Source organism: Bombus terrestris, chromosome 18, assembly GCF_910591885.1.
Source record: "Bombus terrestris chromosome 18, iyBomTerr1.2, whole genome shotgun sequence".
NCBI classification, from domain to species: domain Eukaryota; kingdom Metazoa; phylum Arthropoda; class Insecta; order Hymenoptera; family Apidae; genus Bombus; species Bombus terrestris.
In genome coordinates this window covers 4499731-4522309 of record NC_063286.1, presented here as the reverse complement: position 1 = coordinate 4522309, position 22579 = coordinate 4499731, and the positions used below count along the sequence as shown (strand labels likewise).

Below are 22579 nucleotides of genomic sequence, written 5' to 3'. Positions count from 1 at the left end.
GTTTATTAAAGAGACGAGTGATGAAATTGTAATAGTCAGTGTATATGAAAATTACTTTAAATACAAGTACAGAGATAGTGTATGCCGGTTGTGATCGTCGCTCGCTCAATGCTACTGTTCAACTCTACGTTTGCTATTCCACTGTATGACTCGTTATAATGATTTGCTATAATGATCGTCCTAGAGAGGACGTTCGTCTATTTGTATCGACCGATAGTATAGACCTAGCAAAGCAAAACAACGTTGGCACTCCAAGGCACAACAATACCAGTCCCTGCCGACCTTTCAATGACTCATGTGCCGCTACAGAGTTAATATCAATAAGGTAATTATTATACTAATAATGCTTCGTTATATATCGTGTTATTGCTTACATATTCTTTGGTAGAAGTTAACATTTCGTAGGTATTTGAAGCATCAAAAGCGCCACAGCGAAATATAATCTATTTAATTACTTATTTATTCGAAATATATTTGACAGACTGCGACAGCAATTATTCGCTCTCGTTATTTCGTACTATCTATCCTCGACTAATCCTCCACACATATTTTTTTGATGTCACATTTATTTCCAATAAAACAATTTGGATATGCTTTACTTACAGCTTCAGATACAATCCTAAATAGCTTATACGAAACAAATGTCTCACTGCGTAATACAGAATAAAAATGACTGAATACGGCATTCATAACATTGAAAATGTGGAAAAGGTTATCAAGTTCAGAATGTCACTAGTAGCACCACTTTCTAACCACCAGTATGTATCTTAATTTTGCCTATGATTATATTGTTCAAGTCTGCAATATGATAATTAACAGCGTAAATTTACTCAGTAATTCTATGTTGTATATCAAATTTCTTGATCTATTTCGTTTTTGTTTACATGATGTTACGCCACGAGGTTTAACACAGGCTGTATTTTCTAACCGTCACTCGCGGCCCTACAATGTCTCAGTCAGATCGTCTTATCTGACCGCCGGATCACATACAATGTATCGACGAGCGCATAGCTGTTGCCAAGCAGCGAGTTCTCGAAACGTCGAATTTGGTCCGTTACGTTTTCCACGCAAGAATAGACATACGTGAGCATAGGCGCGAACGGTGGCGTGACCTAAGTATAGTGGGGGTCGTCTTAAAGATGAGACAAAGAAATCATCCAAAGTCGATCAGTTCCTTGTGACACGTCGAACATTACACATTGCCAAACATTCGCTCATTCTGTTAAGTATCATATCGTGCTACGTCCACCAAGAGACTAACTTCAAGTGTAAGAGCCTTGCTCGATACTGTATACATTTACATTATCTGCGTGCGATAAAGTTGTTAATTGTTTATATCTTTTCAATCGTGTAGACTAGTTGTTGGAAATATACATTATTATAATTCTGTGACTCTCAGTGTTATACCGCATCAACCACCCCGATTATCCTAACCGAAATACGGGGATCGAACTATTCGTGGTGTCGATTATTCTAATCGTAACGGGAATTTACGACTCTCGTTGACGCGTATTCTAACGACCGCGTCTCCCCGCGATAGTACGAATTTACACATGATGTCAATGCATCAAACATCTAGATTCGCACCTAATATATTGTTCGAAATCCAATGCTGAAAATGATGTAGCAGTAAAGATCATTTGCCACAAGCAAAGATTGATAAAGATTATACGCCAGTAAGAAAAAGTTATTAGCACCTTCGTCATTCGGAAGGATAGCGGAAGCTCTCCGCGGTCCCTCCAAAAAAAATCTGGTAAGTGCCGGCGAAAGGCGACAGTGCCTTACCATTTATAACTTTTTTTTTTTTTATTTAATACTTTTCATTCTCAATTTGTCCAATTTGGACATTTGGTAGAATCCATTTATATATGTGTTCCATCCTTGTCTAGGGAAGCGTTAAACGTCTCTCCTTTCATGCTACAAAAAAAAATTTTTTTTTTTTTTTTTCGTGGAGGAAATCTTCATAGACACCTTACCACCTTGTGTGGGCGGCAGAAGGTAGTGCCGGATTCTTACCGGCTAAAACCTCCACGGACGGGACGGGTAACCAGTGCGCGAGTTGTCCTCGGGCCCCTGAGTGCTTAACAAATTCAAGCACCCATCAAAACTTACTAAGGTGCACTCCCAGAAGATACACCTACAACATACGACAACGGCGGGGCCCACCAGTTTTGCCTGTTGCTCGGGTATCTCATACTTATCTCATACTTAGCTCTGTGAAATACGGTTTCAGATGACTAATGGTTATGCAAATTCTTAATGCCGAGGATACGAACTCGCCACGCCAGGCGACGCCATGAGTTCTGGGCTTTAACGCGCGTAGCTGGCTGTCCCGCCGGGGTTACAGCACATTGGAATGTATTTGACTCTTAATGTGGCAATGTCTATCATAGGAAGTATTCTAATTAGCCTCTAGATGTATTATACATTATTATACATTATATGTTATAATTATAATTAACTATATATATAATGTAGTATCGTGAAGAAAAAACCTGGTTAGAAACTAAGCAAAACAAGCTCGTCTGTCCTTCGGTTATTAGTTTACATAGAAAAAGCGTGTGTGGCCAAAGTAACCTAGTTCTTGCGAAGCGTTAACAGGATGGAATTAGAGAAAGGGAAAAATAGCGCTAATGGAGGGGAACGATTCGAATCCAAGGAGCGGTTAATCGACCCAACGGAAATTCCGACAACCCGCATTGCTAAATCACCACCAATATAAATAGATGCGTAAATAATAGACCCCCTCATTGAACCGCTAAACAACACGGCAGGGGAAGATAACTATATTATGAAACAGATAAAAATAGACCAGGTGAATGTGCAAACCAACACCCCAGACACATTCAGAAAAGTGACAAGATCACTAAAGAATGAAGATGCAGGGTATCACACCTACCAGCTTAAAACCGACAAAAGCGACAAAGCAGTAATCAGGGGATTACAGCCAAAAACAAACACCGACAATATAAGCGAAGAACTAGCAAAAATCGGACACCAGGTAAGGTCAATAAACAACATAAACAAGTATGATACCAAACAACCATTACCGCTATTTCTAGTTGAACTAAAACCTAGAGACAATAACAAAGACATATATGATATAACAAAATTACTAAACACAATAGTAAAAGTGGAGCCACCTAGACATAAAAAAGATATCCCACGGTGCATAAGGTGTCAGCAATGCGGCCACACAAAAAACTATTGCAATATAACCCCGGCATGTGTTAAATGCGCAAAAAACCATTTAACAATACATTGACCATACACGTGAAAAATAGAGAAAGTTAGATGCTATAACTGTAACGGAAACCACCCAGCCAGCTATAAAGCGTGTGAAGCCAGGAAACAATTACGACGCAAACTGTTCCCGCCGCTACGAAACAGGACATACACTAACGTACAAGTGCAACAGGACAGCACAAAATCCGAGACAATACCAAATACAGAGCACGCAATAAACATTAAACGCATCAGCACCAACACCTTTGGTAGTCGAAGCTACGCGCAAGTAATCAGCCAATCGACATCCTCTGACAACCAATATCACAACAACAGTAGCAACGGCACTACAGAAATCAAAGAACTTTTCAAACAATCCATCAAGAACACCGAAATGCTAACCAAAATGATAAGCGAATAAAACGCAGTTCTCAGACAGCAAACGCAGATTGACGCAAAGTTTTGACGGGATGAAACTCCGCGATAAATTCAGGCGAAACGATGCGAAATAAGAGCGAAGCTTATAATGGAAATATGGTTTGCTTGTCTGTTGTCGTAAAATGAGATATACAGAATATATTAAAAAATATAATACATGTAATACGAAACTTCGTATTATTCGTGTTATTATGGATACAATATCATAATATGTTCATATATTTAAATCTCATTCGAAAGAGATTATTATATGTCGAACACAGTTTAACTGTATTTTGAATTCTTGTTCATCAGATCACAATTGATAAGTCGATATTAGGATGATTATCCTCATTTGATACAAGTTTGTGACTGCTACATGTTAATATACTTTACATCTTATGTACATTTTAAATATGGTACGCAAAATCAAAGTTGCAAGGAACATCAATAAGAATTCAATATTTCAATAACGCTTTTCACGATTATAATTAAATATTTTTCAAAATGTCGCATGAGTGTTACATCTAGCACCCCCACACAAAAGTTTACCAATTTATGATACATGTACCAGTAGATTAACAAGTTACGATTTACAGATAATATAGTACTCTATTTTATGATTTTATAATTTCTCGTTAAATAGGATAATGAAATAACTTGCAATTAGTAAAATTTCATTTGTTTTATCGTCAAACTTGTGCAAGGGAATATATTAATACTGGTAACTTTAGTGACTTGCAAAATTTCAATAGTGCAAGACAGGGCAGATATTCAATTGCAATTGGCTACCATCCATATTTTCGTCGGTCTTACAATAACCTTATGCTATCAATTATGAATTAAAAAGTTATGAAATTACAACTCACCCAAGGCCAATGGTTATGACTTCTTTTCGAAGATCCATCGAAATCTCGAGTTTGTTTTTTCAGACATCCAGTTATCACAAAACATAAACACCACTCTATTACGGTCGACGTAAACAAAAGATGAAAGATGAACAAAATATTCTTTAAATTCTCGGGCACAAATACAGGCTTACACACTCCCTGCTTTAAAGTCACAGTCTGTCGTTGAACTTTCGCCAAGTAACTTGATACGTACATATACACGTCTCTAGAAATCAGTTTTCGACGAAAATACATACGTGATATGTTATGTTGCAACCGAACGTGAATTTTTCGCGGGAAATACCTCGATATGGTTTATATATGCGTCTCTCAAATGCGAATTTTACTATACGCTTCGTTTAAGGCACGCCATTTTGCAAAACGATTATCGAAAGATGACTGCTTACATCGATCGAGATCGAGAATAGATTCGCAGGAAGCTGGATGCCGCGATTTCTTCCCGCTCTTTACTTTTTTCCGGAGCTGTGATTGGTTGATTTCCTGCTGCCATATTTCGCCGAGAATTATTTAGTTATTTAATTTATTTCATAATATTATTTAACATATATCGTGAAAAGTTCTGAGTAATCGGATTCTTTTGTTATCGTTTCATCGTGTATTAGCATTATCAGCTCTCGGTATCGAATTGACAAACGGAATTTTTCTCACACAAAGTAAGTCACATTAAGTATATGTATATGTATAGTCGAAGCAATGCAATTAAAAATTTTTCTATTTTAATTGGAATTACTTATCAAAATACAGACATTTTACCAAGCATTTCTTTTATAAATCTTATATATATATACATATGAACGCACACACACACACAATACAATAGAAATAATTTTGTGTGCTATTATACGCAGTTCGATAGTTTATATTTCACGTGTCCCGTGTTGCACCCGCGTTGGTTTCGTTCCTGTCTCTAACGTATAAATGTAGCGTCAGTGATTCGCGTGACGCGACGTAACTTTCAACGTTTGTTTTTCTCCGTTTATGCGTCGTGTGTTCGTTTGAATGAAAATATCCCGAGTGTTGTAACAAAAACCACGGAAAACAGAAGAAGAATACGGGAGCAAAAGGAATTCCAGGCTGCAGCAGAATGCCTATTGTCTAGCAGGGTTTCGTTCCATGGTATTTCAACGGGGTAAGCTACTTCTTTTAGTACGCTTCAAGGCGCCTCTTTCCAACCATTTAATTTGCCTCCAACACCATTTTAACTTCGTATATTCATAGAAAATATCGTTCTTTTGTATTTTCTAACTCTGTTCTATGTATAAATTTACCGCGACGGGTCATTATGCACGTCATACAGAAACGAGGGAATCAGAGATTATTTATTAGAGGTTACTGCAATTATCGTAATGCTTTGTTCCTTTAAATCAACCGTGAAATTTCTTTACAATTAACTCACTTAGGTTACAAGTAATGCGTGCGTTGCAGGACCCGACCCTTTTGGTTGACCGCGCCATACCCCGAGTAAGAACTTATACTGGCTTCTACCCTCTAGCGCCCTCCGCCCAGGGAATGACTCGCATACATGAGGGCTGCGCGAGTTGGAAAAACCCTGCCCTCACCTTGCGGCTCATTGAACGAGTTGAACCGACTCTTTCGGGCGGCAGCTGGCTTAGCTGACGTCACACGATGCATTGCGTCGCGTCTTACCAGGAGGTCACTGCGCGGTGGCGGAGCTGCCAGCATATAGCTCGGTCCCAGCTGATTGGCTCTCCGGCCGATTATCCCTGCACCGTCGCGACACCTATTTGGGCACCGCCTGCACCGACAGTTCCAGATTTCCTCTCCGGCCACACGTTTTTTGTTTTGCACAATTAATCTGACGTCTTTGAGTAATTATTCTTCACAATGAAAATGCTCGATTTAAATACTTGAAAAATAAATGAGAATGCCGTTGTATAAATGCGTTAAACAATAAGTTCAACTTCTCATAATTGGTAATTTAATAAATTCGGCAAAATGAACGCGGCTCGTTATTTCCTCGAGCATCGATGGTTTCCCAATATCCAACGATCCACTCAAAGAGAATAGAATTTGAAGATCACAAGGGAACATAACAAGTTCATTTTGTCGCACTTTGGACGTTACTTGGCACGTAAGTTGGAATGTCCCGTGTCGTACGTTTGGATAGGCGAAGATCAAATTAGGTTCTTTCCGTGGTTTTCAAATTCTGCCATTCTGAAAATTGATCTTTGCGTGCTTGGAAATTGGCGTTTAAATAAGTAACGAAGCCGTGTTTCCCTTATCGACATCCATATACTATATCGATCATGTTATGGTTACATGTTGTGGTTTGCATATAAGTTACCTCCAGTCGTCTCGATGTTCTCGCGTGAAGCGCTTCGCTGAACAGGCTCAAAGTTCACGTTTCTTAGAAACGGAGGTAAAACAAGGAGGTAAAGATGTATATACATGATGATACAGAGATTGTACATTAAAGATGTGATTAGTTATAGTTCTATGTTTGATCCAAAGGTACGTAGCAAGAAATGATGAAGAAATGGAACAAATTATTATTAAAAGATCTATAGATAACAATGGGAGTAGACAGCATGCCAGCAGGGAATATAATTAGAATAACCAAGTAGAGAGAACTAGGAGAATATCATACATGTGCATGGGTAAAGAATTACAGCCAAAGTTATTTTCAATATATTCTGCTATACAAACCCTCCTTTATTTTTCAGAAATTCCTGATATTCTAAATGTAACTCAGTGAGAAATGTTAATGATTTGGAATAATGAATTACAGTGCGTGAATAATTTTAAATTTATAAGGTTTGACAAGAAAGATTTAAACAAGGTATTAAAGCTAAGAAAAAGAATGAAAATAAGCCATGTTAGACTATCCAAATCTCTATTAGCTGTGCCTGTAAACGAGAACAATTTATTAAGTAAGATTAAGTAATTGATTCAGATGAAAATAATCAATCGATAGAATGTATAATGGAAATAGAATAAATGCTGTAGATATACGTCGTTTTTATTTTCACCTCTATTTAAAAAGAAGAAAACAGAAGAAAAGCGAACAGTTTCGTCCTTTTTTGTTTGCGAAATGCTAGAGACTGCATTTATACTATATATATATCAATCGTATAAATATACGATGCAATATTTAACTTAATATGACGAAACTATACGTAATTCTATGGTTTCTCTAAAAAATACCAAGGTAGAACTAGACGTAATTCAATAAAAAATCATTACTTTTAGAGAGAGTTCAAATATCTTCAACGTTTTTTTATTTTAAATAATTGTTTTCCTCGAGCTGTAAATAGAGTTTTGAACGATTCGATAAAATAATAAATACATTTTCAATTGAAATTAAAATAAAATTTGAAATATCTCATATATCATATGGATTGTAAATTATCGACGAGAACATGGCAGCGTCACTAAATCTTTGTCAACAACTTTTTGTTTTCACGAGAGCTCTACAATACCAGACACGTGCAAACACATATACAAAACATATCCTTGAGTGTTCCAGGAATTTGACGAATCCTATTCGTGTATATACGGATAGCCGATAACTCTAGCCCCCTACTCCCCCCTAACCCAAACTCGTCGGTGCGGGATGTCAGTCTGGCGTAGACAATCAGGCGAATTAGACGTATATTCATCCGTGGCTTTGGCACTTTGGTAAACATTTTTCTACCGTTCAAACTCGCTCTATTGTTATTTTCATTTAATTGTACGTTTTTCTTCAATACTTCGTTGCAATTTATTATTTAATTACCTTTGTTTCTCCGGCTGTCTTTTTGGTTGCCCCATTTGCCGGTAACTCGTACAATGAGTTCTCGAAACACAATTTGACCATGATCATTGTTCTATTTTCAAATAATTTATTCTTTTTATACATTTGTTTTAATATTTGGCTCTTTTTTTGTACAGATTACTATTATTTGATACCGAGGGAAGCTTTGATGCATTAGAGGGATGCTGTGAAATTCGAGAGGACGGGATGAAAGTCAAAAGGACACCATGGTAATTAACGATAAATTTGATAACTTTTCGTCGAAACGTGGTAATATTTATTCACTACTAGATTAACTCCATTTCTTATAAATATTTCGCGATATTAACTTGATTAATATCTAATATAACAAATGCTAAATTCACGGTTTATTAAGAACACCAAGATGAAAAATTCAAGATTAAAGAAATTATTTTTTGCTTTCGAATATATTAAATTATATTTTCGAAGAAGTTGAATAGATTGTTTAACATAAATTTAACATAGATTCTCTCGATTCTGTTTCATTTGAGTAAGAAATTCAAATAACTTTTTCATTTTGCTTCGTTATTCGTAAATTGTCTGTAATGTCGTCTTTCTCAATAACTTTTATTACATTCGAGAAAGTACGTTGTCACAGACAAGTTTGAACAGTTTCTGCACATCGCGTATTTTTCGTATTGCGCAGCTTTGTTTAACGGTCAGAAAAGTGCGCCATGTTGCATTAGAACGAAGTCACGTAATGCATAAAATATTTGAAGTTGTAATAGCGGACATTCAATTTGGCGGATAACTTTTACAAATCAATCGTATTATGAAATATTCATATATATGTCGGATTAGGGTCAGGATTATGGAGAGGGGCATTTGATGAATTCTCATTACAATTAGCTATTGCCGTGATACAATAAAGAGTTTACTAGCACAGGCTTATCAACAAGATTAGGCACTCGTAGCACTAGTGATAATGACCTTAGGTTTGAAACGAATCCGCGATCACGGGATGATAAACGCATGTTCTCGCATAGTTCAAGTCTAACTCTTTGTTAACTAGATGTGAGGTTTTCACTGGTTGTAAGGTGGTACTGTCACTCGTCGATGAGATCGTACGAAAGAATGAATCTCCGTCTCGATGATGCCGTCGAGGAAAACTATAATGGGTGTGTCTAAGGACATGAGATCCTCGTGAAAGAAAGCTTTCGTTCCAAAGGTGAGGGAAATTAGCGCTGTTGCTAATTGGTCGATCTCCATATCGGCGTTTTGAAAGAGATGCTGGCCGCCCTTGAGGGGAGGTTATTGACGGGGAGCATCGTTCGTGGAAGATAAGTTTCTTCTATTTTCCCGTAGTTGCAACAAAGTCTATTTGAAGGACTTTCGCTTGACTAAATCTTAAGATCTATAGCGGGTCCTCACGTTAGCTAAACATACAATGCAAAGGCATGCCGACACCCGGCGATCATCTTACCCGGAGGACAAAATCTGCGTGTGGCGGGCCGCGGGATAGAAACTATTGAAGTATTTACTGCCACGTGTCGCTACGACTATTTCTTTTAAGGAGAGGTATAGAGTTACTCTGTGCCTTTGTTAGATAAAACGTTCATCCCTTTGACCGCGGCTACGTTCGGCGACTGATTGTCGCCTCGAGCCCAAGCTCATGATCATAAATCTCGAATAATCGGAGCGGCATTTGTTTAATCTAAGTTACAACGTTACGGTATTCCCGCGAATCCAAGGAGGGGTTCCGGTGTTCTTTCATCTCCGACATATATATTTGACAATTTTCTTTCGCATTCTTAGTATAATATTTATACGTATATCTTCGTGCTCCTGATATATGATTCTACCTATGGTATATAAATAATAATTAATTTGTAGTTCTAAGAAAGCAGTATTTTCGTAAACAAACACTCGACAGAAAAAAGAAAAAAATTTCCTTCCTAGCTCCGGTAGTACTGCGAAAGAAGTCCCGGGGCATTCCTGATGAGCGTCAAGCGGTCCACCGTAAGGTTTTAGTCGGTAAAGTCGGACACTACCCCGCCGATTCTCAGAAGAGCAGGGAGGTTTCTTCCTTGTGAAATACGAATTGGATATATTAAAAATTGAGTGAAAGACGGCTGGGCAATCCGCCGCATCTTTGTCAGGGACAAGCGAACGAACGTTTCAGTTTTAGTGGACACTGGTGCCGACGCATGCGTCTATCCGCGCAACAAAGTACGTGGACCCGCTAACAAAAGCGACTATGAACCTGATTGCGACTTCACCTGATCACCTTCATCTATCCTTTCGTCGAGCCTTCAAGTGGTGTTTTGTAGTGACTGATGTGCAAACGTCTATTTCCTCAGCCATTCCGGGTTACTCGTTGACCCACGAAACAAACGATTCCTGGACACGACTACACAACTATCCACAAGGAGATTCGCTGCCACGCTCGACGTAGCGTCCATTAAAACTATCAATGTAGAGCCAACGTACCACAAAATAATGGCGGAGTTTCCTGACCTAACGGACCGCCGACGCATGGAACCCCCACCCACGCCAAACCACGCCTCCTCGCTCCCGATCGACTCAAGCTGACGAAGGCGGGATTCGAAGTCATGATCGAACAAGGCGTGATGCTGCTATCGCGAAGCCCGTGGGCATCACCCTCGCACATCGTACCCAAAAAGGATGGGAGGATTCGACCTTGTGGCGACTATCGGGCATTGAACGCCCGCACCATTCCGGACAGGTACACACCGCCGCACATAGAGGACTTCGCGCAGGATCTGTATGGTAAGCGTATCTTTTCTGAAATAGATCTCGTTCGCGCTTACCATCAAATTCCGATCGCGCCGGAGGATGTAGAAAAGACAGCGATCACGACACCTTTGGTCTTTTCGAAGCGACCAACATGATGTTTGAACTTCGAAACGCGGCCCAAATGTGTCAGAAATTCGTGGACGAAATCACCAGAGACCTCGATTTCGTCTACTCATACATGGTCGATCCTTTGATCGCATCCGAACACCGCGAACACTTGTGGATTTTGTTTAAGCGCATTGACGAGTATGGGGTCGTAGTAAATCTCGCGAAATAGAATTCCTCGGTTACACAGTAACAGCCGAGGGGATAAAACCATTAGCCGAACGCGTCGACGCTATAATTAAAGTACCGTTACCCTCAACAATTAAAGACATACGAAGGTAGCCCGGTATGAGCATCCTCTACCGACGTTCCATACCGGGGGCCGCGCGAATTCTTCAACCACTCAACGACTTGTGGAAAGGCACAAAGAAGTGCAACGCGTCCATTGAGTAATCCGATCAAACCGAAAACAGCTTCCGCGACTCGAAACGCGCTATAACTGACGCGATTTCAGGCGCGTCCGTTAGACTCGCGGTCGACGAATCTGATTACGCCACAAGTGTGGTACTTCAACAGCGCGTCAACGATTCTTGGCAGGCCTTAGGTTTCATAACGAGATCGCTATCCCCCGCGCAACGAAAGTACAGCGAAAGTCCGACCGAGAGCTACTCGCGATCTATACGGATCACAAACCCCTGGTATACGCCTTTGGCCAAAATCTCGACAAGTATTCGCAAAGACAATTGCGTCACCTCGACTACGTCAGACAATTTAGGACCGATATGCGATACATAAAAGATCAGAGAATAATGTAGCCGGTAATGTAGACAATAACTCTATCCCGGATCGAGGTGATCGGGAAATCCATAGATCATCAAACGTTAGCCTCAGCGCAAGTGAAAAAAGTACGATTTCCCGATCAAGACTTCCGAATCTACTTTCCCATCCGGGGATACGTCCCACGCAAAAATTGGTGCTATCCATTAACAAAAATTGTCAAACGTGGATACGACAATGTATACCGTGCGAACGGAATAAAGTTACCAGACACGTATCCTCACCAGTTGAACGTTCAAAACGTTAGCAGGTTCGGACACATACACTTAGGACATTAACAGCATGCAATATTCACAAGGTTATTGTCTAACGTTTATCGATCATTTTTCGCGTTAGCCCGAAGCCGTTCCCATCGTCGATATGGAAGCGCCAACCGTTGCTTCGGTCCTTCTTTCGACTCGGATAGCTCGCTTCGGGGTACCTTTAAAAATCACGACCGACCAAGGACGCCAATTAGAAACGCGACTGTTTGAGGAGTTATGCCGGTTACTCGGTGTCGAGTATCATCCCGTGTCTAACGGGATGGTAGAGCGCCTATACAGACAACTGAAAGCGGCGATCAAGTGTCATGACACGAGCAACTGGGTCGAAATTCTGCCGATCATTTTGCTGAGCATCAGAATCGCGATAAAGGAGGACCTTAACGCAACGGCGGCCGAAATGAATTATGGTTCCGGCGGCATACGATTGTCGGCGAAATTTTTCTTACCAACAAGGCAGCGGGCCAATGTGGAATACGCGGACCGGCTAAAAGAACGGATGGAGAAGGTCAGGCCATACGCAGTTACGCGTCATGGCAAAAAGAAAATTTTCGTTTTTAAAGAATTAGAATCATCGCCATACGTTTTCTTGCGCCATGACACGGTAGGAGGCCCCCTACAGCCGCATCCGACGGGTCGTTTAAAATTGTAAAAGCGGATGAAAAAAATTACATTATTAAAACCTTAGTTCCGTACGGACGGAATACTTTTTTGCTAGATTCAACTCTGTTGATTGACTACTGAAAGCGCAAATCGTAATAAGTTATAGTAATTCTTTTGCGCGAGATTAAATGATTCAAGAGCGTTATTTTTTAGTAGTAATTATTTATTATGTACATTGAAATTTACAATAAACTAGAATTTGGGTAATAAACTAGAAAACTAAATTTAGTAAATATAACACAAGTTGTGTGTGAAAAATTTCACACAATTATCGATACATAATCCGACATCGCATTTTCTGCATTCTCTTATTTTTCACACAAACAACACATTTTCTTCTTGATAATTAGATGCGACTGTCCGCGAAACAGGTAGACAACTGTTATAACGAGGCATTATTGGCATTTGTTTACTGCCGTTACTAAGGAATGCATTTATATTTATCTCACGCAAACGTAACGGTATTACTTCTGTGTAGGTGTTCGGAAAAATTGACAAACGCATATATGCGTCCTTAGTCCATGCCGGACACTTACAGAAAACGCATATATGTGTCCTTAGTCCACACCGATAGCTTTCGCCAGACGCATATATGCGTCCATAACACTCTAAGGATTAAAATAAATAATCGCGACGTAACGGTTTCCATAGACCGATTAAAACCCGCGTTTATAGTTCCGGATGACCTAGAGAAACAAACCGCCGATTCTGGTAACGTACTGATTCCGACGAAAACAGTGCAAGCGACAACGATCGAACCGCGGAAGAAAACACTAGGAATAGATACGTTACGCGGTCTGGTTTCTGGCAGGTTTCGGGTAATAGTCGTAAATTGTCGGACAGAGGATATATTGTATGCGTTCAACCTGTAAAATGGTGACAAGAAATAGTGTAAATAATTTTTTTACGAATACGACCTAAGAATAACGATATCGCTGGTAGTGGGGTGTTGTAGCGGCACATGAGTCATAAGACGAGGCGGATCGAGTGCGACTCATGTTATTGTTTTGCCTCAGGATATTGGCACACCCTTGACACACGAAACCTAATGATAAATAAACTCCGGGCAATACAATGTTGCCGCTACGTGCAACCGTCGAACAAAGACGAATTTGAATTTTTCGGCTCTGCCACAACCAGTATAAATAAACGGACACGATCGCGAGCGAGACAGTATATGCCGAGTATCTACGAATTAGCGACCAATATCTACGAGATTGTCCGAGTTATTATCCGCGTTATAGTTATCGAGTTATCTGCGAGCGATTACAAAGTATCGTCGCGAATGTATTGAACGAGCGTCTTTCGACGGTATTTATACTTATATTTATTTAATTTATTCGAAATATATTTGACGGGTTGCAACAGCAATCTTTCACTCTTGTTATTCTATAATACCGATCCTTAACCATTCCTTTATAGTATTATCGAAGAATCTTTAGAAAATGGGGTAACTATTAATCAATTAATGTATCATTTACTTTAACCTTTTCGCTACGGCAGTGTGCTCCGTCGGAGTGACACCGGAATAACGGTACTGAAGTGCGGAACACTACGACGGAAAGCGTGCATATGTTGCGCGTAGGTAAACTGGTGTTCGGACTTCCATCTTTCGGTGCAGCCTCGTCATTATCCGGATGGTACGATTCTTTGAGTGTTATACAACAACATATTTGGAGATTTTGCAATTATTATCAATAAAAATATATTTAAAAATTAAAAATTACACTTTACAATAACAAATTGGTATCTATGGTCGTCTATAGGCGACGCTAGTAGCGAAAGGGTTAATGTCCAGGTCAGTAGCATTCCTTTTGTCATAAATAACATTTCTACGGTGACAAAAGTGATGCTATAACATATTAAATATCTTTTCCATTTCTTCGATGAAACATCACAAATGCTTTCTTCGCTATCATTTCTTATTTCAAATTCAAATTCGGTTTTTCGATGAATCTTTATTCACTGGGATAGGTTATAGTGAAATCTTCGACCGAACATTTTACTTGAAACTTCGACACTCGAAAGGGATACCTCACAGGTGGGTCTTCGTTTCCGCGTAAGTTACTTTTCTCTTTTAGAAAAAGTAAATCGAAGATCCGTTATTTTTGAAAATAATTTTCCTCCAATCCTATATAGCTGTCTAAATAACAAAGTATGTTAAGGATCATCATATTCTGTTGTCTCCACTTTGTAAAGAGATACACATTTATTAAACACTCGTATTCTATAATCACCAGACTTATGAGTATATGCACATTTTAAAATTAAAAAAATCAATAAGTTAGACATTGTATAAGTCAAATAGGTAAAATACTCAAACATAATCAGCACATGGTTTAAGCTTCAAGTTGGATCTCTAAGAGTACTACCGTCGAAGGAATCAAAACGACTACCTTTCATGCTCGTCACCTATCATGTTCTCAACAATTCAGTAGCAGTCAATGGTGAGCTTGCGGTTTACGGTCATGGAAAATGATCAGGAATGGGTTTTTCAATTAGCAAAGTAGAGGTTTGACAAGCAAATTAAAGCGAATGTAACAGCTATGCCGACGTATCGAGTCACCGGCTTCAATTGCCGTATAACGGGTGGTCTTGTAATACAGATCGAAAATGACAAACTGGATGACAAACGACTGACTGGAACGATGGGTGAGTCGCAAAAGAGACGAAAAAAAAACGAATCTCGCTGCACGAATTAATCCAGCAACTTTCCTCCGAAATACTTTCCATAGTACCCTCAGGCCCAGCCCGCGTATTGCCCGCACCGCGCAGTCTGCGGCAAGCTCACCATGGCGCAGCGTCTTATGCCACCAAAGTCCCACGGTCAGGACCAACGTTTCGTCCACGAATGCACCATGCGTGTGGCTGGGAAAATGGGACAGCTAGGCACCGCAACTCCGCGCTCGACGAGCCGCCGCCTATCTCTATCTCAGGTAATCCCGGATAACGCGAATAATGTATGGAGGCATCTGGAAGAATTCAGGGGCCTGCATTATACCGTCTCAGCATATCCCTTGCCCTGTTCGAGCAGGATCCCAGCGGCGGGTGTGCCGGGTGCTGACATCCATGTCACAGCAACCAAGCCAGGTCTCCGTATCCCAAGACAGGTATCTTTTCTAGAATTAAGCATTAGATTCAACCAGAATTAAACGTACGATAAACATTTATTATTCAAGTTATAGCACACCAAAATAATTTACTTATAATTTTCAATGAGAATTGATTCTAAAATTCTTTCAAATAAAAAAAAATGTTATCTTTTCGATACAAATTCATACAATCTAACATGACATGATGATACATTTTAAACAAAATTTTGTATTTCATCGTGTATACTATTACCTTCATTGTATATAATTTTCACAAATAGTTTGATATGATAATTTCATAACAATAAATAAGAATGATAGAAATGTATACCTGGAAACGAAGACAGAGACTATAAGTGGTAATATTGTCATTATGAGCATCGTAATTGATATTACGATTGATATATATAAAGAATATATAAAGAATAAGTTGATTAAAATTTTGAACAAAATACAAATTTAATGTTAATTATTTTCATTTTTTAACATTTAACGCTCCGATTTTCAATTGTGAAAATCGACCGGCAACTCCAACTTATAATCATCATACTTCGACTTTCAAGTTTTTAGCACTTTACCAACCGACACCCTATTAATCGGTTTATCTTCGCCAACGCTTACCAACCGATAGCCGATTAATCGGTTTATTGTCGCCGAAGTTTACCGACCGATATCCTTGTTAATTTGCCGCTGGAGGACGCCATTGCCGCTAGCGCCAACTCTCTGTTAGTCCTGGGCCACAAGACCACCATCAGCCTCCGTTGCATTGAAAAAACTTTGTTCCTTTTTTCTTTTTTTCTTTCCTTCTCTTTTCTTTTCATTTATTTTATTTATGTGTTGGATCTATTATCTAATTTTCGTGTAGGAAATTCTCACAGACAACATCTTAGCACACTGCCCTGCGGGCCGAGGGACACAGGGCGACAGAAGGTAGTACCGATAGTAAATAACACAAACAAGGCAAGTTGAATACTTAGAATTCCACTTGGACAAATAATTTACATAGAGGCTACATACTAAATTAATTCTAGACAAAATATGGATAAAAAGAAGACAGATGTACTGGCTAACTAATCGAAATTCTAAACTTAGCATGGAAAATAAATTAAAAATCTACAAAACGGTAAGAAAACCAATTTGGGCGTATGAAATAACACTATGGGGGACAGTAGCAATGAGACACATAAATAAACTAAAGTCGCTACATCGAAGATACTGGCAACAATAGTCAACGCCCTCTGGTATGTCAGAAACGAGGATATACGCAAAGACCTAGAAATACCAACGGTCGAAGAAGAACTCGGCAGATACGCAAAATATACAAGGAAAGAACGGAAACAAATCCAAACCAGCTGGCTGATAAAGCCAGCAAAACTCGCATAGGAAGAACATTAAAAAGAAAACACCCCAGTGACCTCACTAAAGAAATAAAATAGTCAAACTTGAAAATGGTACTCCGCTGGGAGTAGCCATCCACATGTTATTTAGCTAAAAATTGTAAAGTACAAATTAAATAATAAGAGAAGAATTCAAAGTTCTAGATGGTTGGAAAAGTCGACCGGCGCCACTCATCCAATTTAACGTCGGATTTCTTCAACCGAAGAGTCGGTCGACAACGAAGGTCGTACACAGGTTCGTTTGAAGCGCTCTTAAACCCGAATCAAATGGACGATATTTATATCGTCTGTCTGCCAATCGCACAGTGGTACCAGTTGCGATGTACACACCCGTCACTTGTATCAATACGCACAGAACTTGTAATAAACAAGCGAAAATTCTGCTAACGGATATGTAAGCCTATGTTGGCTAATAAAAACACTTTTATTCGTATATCTTAAAGCTCGGTGCAGATGAGCGATATTTTATTGCAGGGCATCGCTCCGGTGCCGTTGGAAAAGGAGAGAAATAAATAAAGTTCTCCTGTTTCACAAAAGAAGGATACATACATATGTATTTTCTTGTTCTTCCAACCCATTGCCGTTGCAGTCATTTGTTGCAAATTAGATCGTTTGCATCGGACCCAAATCTTGAGGTTAAAATCTTTTGTTACAAATTATTAATTAGATCTATTTATAACATATGCTAATCCCATATGTTATAAAATCTCTGCCGGTGCAGTGGAAAACCCAAGGGTAAGCATTTTGAAAATAAGTGCATTAGAAGAGGAATTAGAACGGCCTTCTCTTACTACAAGAAATATAATAGCAGCAAAAATATATCATTAAGAGTTTCATAATAGATTTAATAATAATGATTTAATTAAAGGAATTATTTACCTTTACCCCTTATATTTTGAGAGGGCTACGAACAATGTACATCTCCTTCAAGAGGCTAATTAGAATACTTCCTATCATATACATTGCCACATCATGAATGAAATACTTTCCAATCAGCTGGAACCTCGGCGGGACAGCCAGGTAAGTTCGGTAAAACCCAGAACTCCAGAAGAGGCATCCTGAGTTCGAATCCTGGATCTTTAAGATATTGCACTCATCTCATCAAAGGACCGAAGAGGTCGAAGTCCAGTTAATAGGTTAGTAATACACTACACGCTAGCGGCCGCCCCTCCCTTGCGTGTATTGTGTCGGCGTACTTCCTGGAAGTGCGCTATATAGAGACTGACGTGTTTTAAACACATAGGGGTCCTCGGCAATTAGGATGTCCACATTACTGTACTGTCCCGCCCGTGGAGGTTTTAGCCGGTAAGAATCCGGCACTACCTTCTGCCGCCCACACAATGGTGTGGTAAGGTGTCTATGAAGATTTCCTCCACGAAAAAAAAAAAAAAAAAAATTTGTAGCATAAAAGGAGAGACGTTTAACGCTTCCCTAGACAAGGATGGAACACATATATAAATGGATTCTACCAAATGTCCAAATTGGACAAATTGAAAATGAAAAGTATTAAATAAAAAAAAAAAAAAATACATTTTTAAATGGTAAGGCACTGTCCCCTTTCACCGGCAATTTTTTTTGTTTTTTTCACCAGAATTTTCAATATCCACATCATACCTTTATGAATTTTCACCGCATAGTTAAATAGACCATATGTAGCGGGACTTGAATCAGAGGACAATTGAAATCATGTTGTTGTTTTGCCTCGAAGTATCAAGACCGTCAGATTACAAGTAATGTAAGAAGAAATAAACTCCGGGCAAAACAATGTCGCCGCTACGTGCAACCGTCAAACGTAGACGAATTCGAATTTTCTCATTCTCCCCCGAACTATATAATTAAACGGACGCGATCGAGTATCGAACGGTATCAAAGACTATCAACGAGTATCAACGAGTATCTACAGAGTATCTCCGAGTATTTATCGAGTTACGCGACGAACAATAACGAGTATTTATTCCGCGTTTTATATTTTTCTACTAACGACTCACATATACGGCTGTACATCTATTTAATTACTTATTTATTCGAAATATATTTGACAGACTGCGACACCAATTATTCGCTCTCGTTATTTCGTACTATCTATCCTCGACTAATCCTCCACACATTATTTTTTTGATGTCACATTCATTTCCAATAAAGAATTTGGATATGCTTTACTTACAGTTTCAGATACAATCCTAAATAGCTTATCCAAAACAAATGTCTCACTGCGTAATACAGAATAAAAATGACTGAATACGGCATTCATAACATTGAAAATGTGGAAAAGGTTATCAAGTTCAGAATGTCACTAGTAGCACCACTTTCTAACCACCAGTATGTATCTTAATTTTGCCTATGATTATATTGTTCAAGTCTGCAATATGATAATTAACAGCGTAAATTTACTCAATAATTCTGTGTTGTATATCAAATTTCTTGATCTATTTCGTTTTTGTTTACATGATGTCAATGCATCAAACATCTAGATTCGCACCTAATATATTGTTCGAAATACAATGTTGAAAATGATGTAGCAGTAGAGACCATTTGCCACAAGCAAAGATTGATAAAGATTATACGCCAGTAAGAAAAAGTTATTAGCACCTTCGTCATTCGGAAGGATAGCGGAAGCTCTCCGCGGTCCTTCCAAAAAAAATCTGGTAAGTGCCGGCGAAAGGCGACAGTGCCTTACCATTTATAACTGTTTTTTTTTTTATTTAATACTTTTCATTCTCAATTTGTCCAATTTGGACATTTGGTAGAATCCATTTATATATGTGTTTCATCCTTGTCTAGGGAAGCGTTAAACGTCTCTCCTTTCATGCTACAAATTTTTTTTTTTTTTTTTTTTTTCGTGGAGGAAATCTTCATAGACACCTTACCACCTTGTGTGGGCGGCAGAAGGTAGTGCCGGATTCTTACCGGCTAAAACCTCCACGGGCGAGACAGAACAGTAATGTGGATTTCCTAATTGTCGTGGACCCCTGTGTGTGTTTACAACACTTCGGACCTTATTCAGCGCACTTCCAGAAAGTACGCCCACACAATACACGCAAGGGAGGGGCGGCCGCTTGCGTGTAGTGTATTACTAACCTATTAAAACAGACTGGGACCTCTCCGGTCCTTTGTACACAATATCCTAATGACTCAGGATTCGAACTCACGACGCCTCCTCTGCAGTTCTGGGTTTCTCCAAACTTAGCTGGCTGTCCCGCCGAGGTTTCAGCTGATTGAAAAGTATTTCATTCATGATGTGGCAATGTATATCATAGGAAGTATTCTAATTAGCCTCTTGAAGGAGATGTACATTGTTCGTAGCCCTCTCAAAATATAAGGGCTAAAGGGGTAAATAATTCCCTTAATTAAATCATTATTATTAAATCTACTATGAAGCTCTTAATGATATATTTTTGCTGCTATTATATTTCTTGTAGTAAGAGAAGGCCGTTCTAATTCCTCTTCTAATGCACTTATTTTCAAGATGCTTACCCTTGAGTTTTCTACTGCACCGGCAGAGATTTTATAACATATGGGATTAGCATATGTTATAAATAGATCTAATTAATAATTTGTAACAAAAGATATTAACTTCAAGATTTGAGTCCGATGCAAACGATCTAATTTGCAACAAATGACCGCAACGGCAATGGTTTGGAAGAACAAGAAAATACATATGTATGTATTCTTCTTTTATGAAACAGTTTAAAAGTGTTTTTATTAACCAACATAGGCCTACATATCCGTTAGCAGAATTTTCACATGTTTATTACAAGTTGTATGCGTATTGATACAAGCGACGGGTGTGTACATCGCAACTGGTACCACTGTGCGATTGGCAGACAGACGATATAAATGTCGTCCATTTGATTCTGGTTTAAGAACGCTTCAAACGCAGCTGCGTACGTCGTTCGTTGTCGACCGACGCTGCGGTTGAAGAAATCCGACGTTAAATTGGATGAGTGACGCCGGGCGACTTTTCCAACCATCTAGAACTTTGAATTCCTCTTTTATTATTTAATTTGTACTTTACAATTTGTCCAGCTGAACATTTGGCAAATTTTTCTAACCTGATAACTAAATAACATGTGGATGGCTACTACCAGCGCAGTACCATTTTCGAGTTTGACTATTTTATTTCTTTAGTGAGGTCACTGCGGTGTTTTCTTTTTAATGTTCTTCCTATGCGAGTTTTGCTGGCTTTATCAGCCAGCTGGTTTGGATGTGTTTCCGTTCTTTCCTTGTATATTTTGCGTATCTGCCGAGTTCTTCTTCGACCGTTGGTATTTTTAGGTCTTTGCGTATATCCTCGTTTCTGACATACCAGAGGGCGTTGACTATTGTTCCCAGTATCTTCGATGTAGCGACTTTAGTTTATTTACGTGTCTCATTGCTACTGTCCCCCATAGTGTTATTTCATACGCCCAAATTGGTTTTCTTACCGTTTTGTAGATTTTTAATTTATTTTCCATGCTGAGTTTAGAATTTCGATTAGTTAGCCAGTACATCTGTCTTCTTTTTATCCATATTTTGTCTAGAATTAATTTAGTATGTAGCCTCCATGTAAATTATTTGTCCAAGTGGAATTCTAAGTATTCAACTTGCCTTGTTTGTGTTATTTACTATCGGTACTACCTTCTGTCGCCCTGTGTCCCCCGGTCCGCAGGGCAGTGTGCTAAGATGTTGTCTGTGAGAATTTCCTACACGAAAATTAGATAATAGATCCAACACATAAATAAAATAAAATAAATGAAAAGAAAAGAGAAGAAAAGAAAAAAAGAAAAGAGGAACTAAATTTTTTCAATGCAACGGAGGCTGATGGCGGTCTTGTGGCCCAGGACTAACAGAGAGTTGGCGCTAGCGGCAATGGCGTCCTCCAGCGGCAAATTAACAAGGCTATCGGTCGGTAAACTTCGGCGACAATAAACCGATTAATCGGCTATCGGTTGGTAAGCGTTGGCGAAGATAAACCGATTAATAGGGTGTCGGTCGGTAAAGTGCTAAAAACTTGCAATTCGAAGTATAATGAGTATAAGTTGGAGATGCCGGTCGATTTTCACAATTGAAAGTCGGAGCGTTAAATGTTAAAAAATGAAGATAATTAACATTAAATTTGTATTTTGTTCAAAATTTTAATCAACTTATTTTTTATATATTCTTTATATATATCAATCGTAATATCAATTACGATGCTCGTAATGACAATATTACCACTTAT

At 38.9% G+C, this 22579-nt stretch overlaps 1 protein-coding gene, 3 long non-coding RNA genes and 3 pseudogenes across 6 annotated transcripts; 4 read left to right on the top strand and 3 right to left on the bottom strand.

Annotated features, from left to right (window-relative positions):
• The first annotated feature begins 1489 nt into the window (after nucleotides 1-1489).
• On the top strand, nucleotides 1490-12957 carry LOC105666708. Of its 3 annotated transcripts, none has more exons than XR_007227302.1 (7): nucleotides 1490-1753; nucleotides 1955-5682; nucleotides 6046-6946; nucleotides 7026-7171; nucleotides 7238-8192; nucleotides 8445-8537; nucleotides 10228-12957. It is a non-coding gene; the product is annotated as an uncharacterized LOC105666708 (long non-coding RNA). The 3 variants fall into 3 exon arrangements; XR_007227301.1 differs by having other exon boundaries at nucleotides 5979-6946; nucleotides 10629-12957; XR_007227300.1 differs by having other exon boundaries at nucleotides 5979-6946.
• Nucleotides 1742-1923, bottom strand: LOC125386929 (annotated as a pseudogene).
• On the bottom strand, nucleotides 1934-22344 carry LOC125386853. The gene is made up of 3 exons (XR_007227299.1): nucleotides 21432-22344; nucleotides 20297-21356; nucleotides 1934-2026 (listed from the first exon to the last, which is right to left on the bottom strand). It is a non-coding gene; the product is annotated as an uncharacterized LOC125386853 (long non-coding RNA).
• On the top strand, nucleotides 13241-16649 carry LOC125386852. The gene is made up of 5 exons (XM_048414022.1): nucleotides 13241-14201; nucleotides 15199-15542; nucleotides 15626-15826; nucleotides 15925-16000; nucleotides 16546-16649. Exons 2-5 carry the CDS (start codon nucleotides 15437-15439, stop codon nucleotides 16550-16552), a joined length of 390 nt encoding a protein of 129 aa, XP_048269979.1. The 5' UTR covers nucleotides 13241-14201; nucleotides 15199-15436; the 3' UTR covers nucleotides 16553-16649.
• On the top strand, nucleotides 17012-18918 carry LOC125386854. The gene is made up of 2 exons (XR_007227303.1): nucleotides 17012-17105; nucleotides 17195-18918. It is a non-coding gene; the product is annotated as an uncharacterized LOC125386854 (long non-coding RNA).
• Nucleotides 18777-18888, top strand: LOC125386925 (annotated as a pseudogene).
• On the bottom strand, nucleotides 20013-20194 carry LOC125386930 (annotated as a pseudogene).
• Nucleotides 22345-22579: the final 235 nt, after the last annotated feature.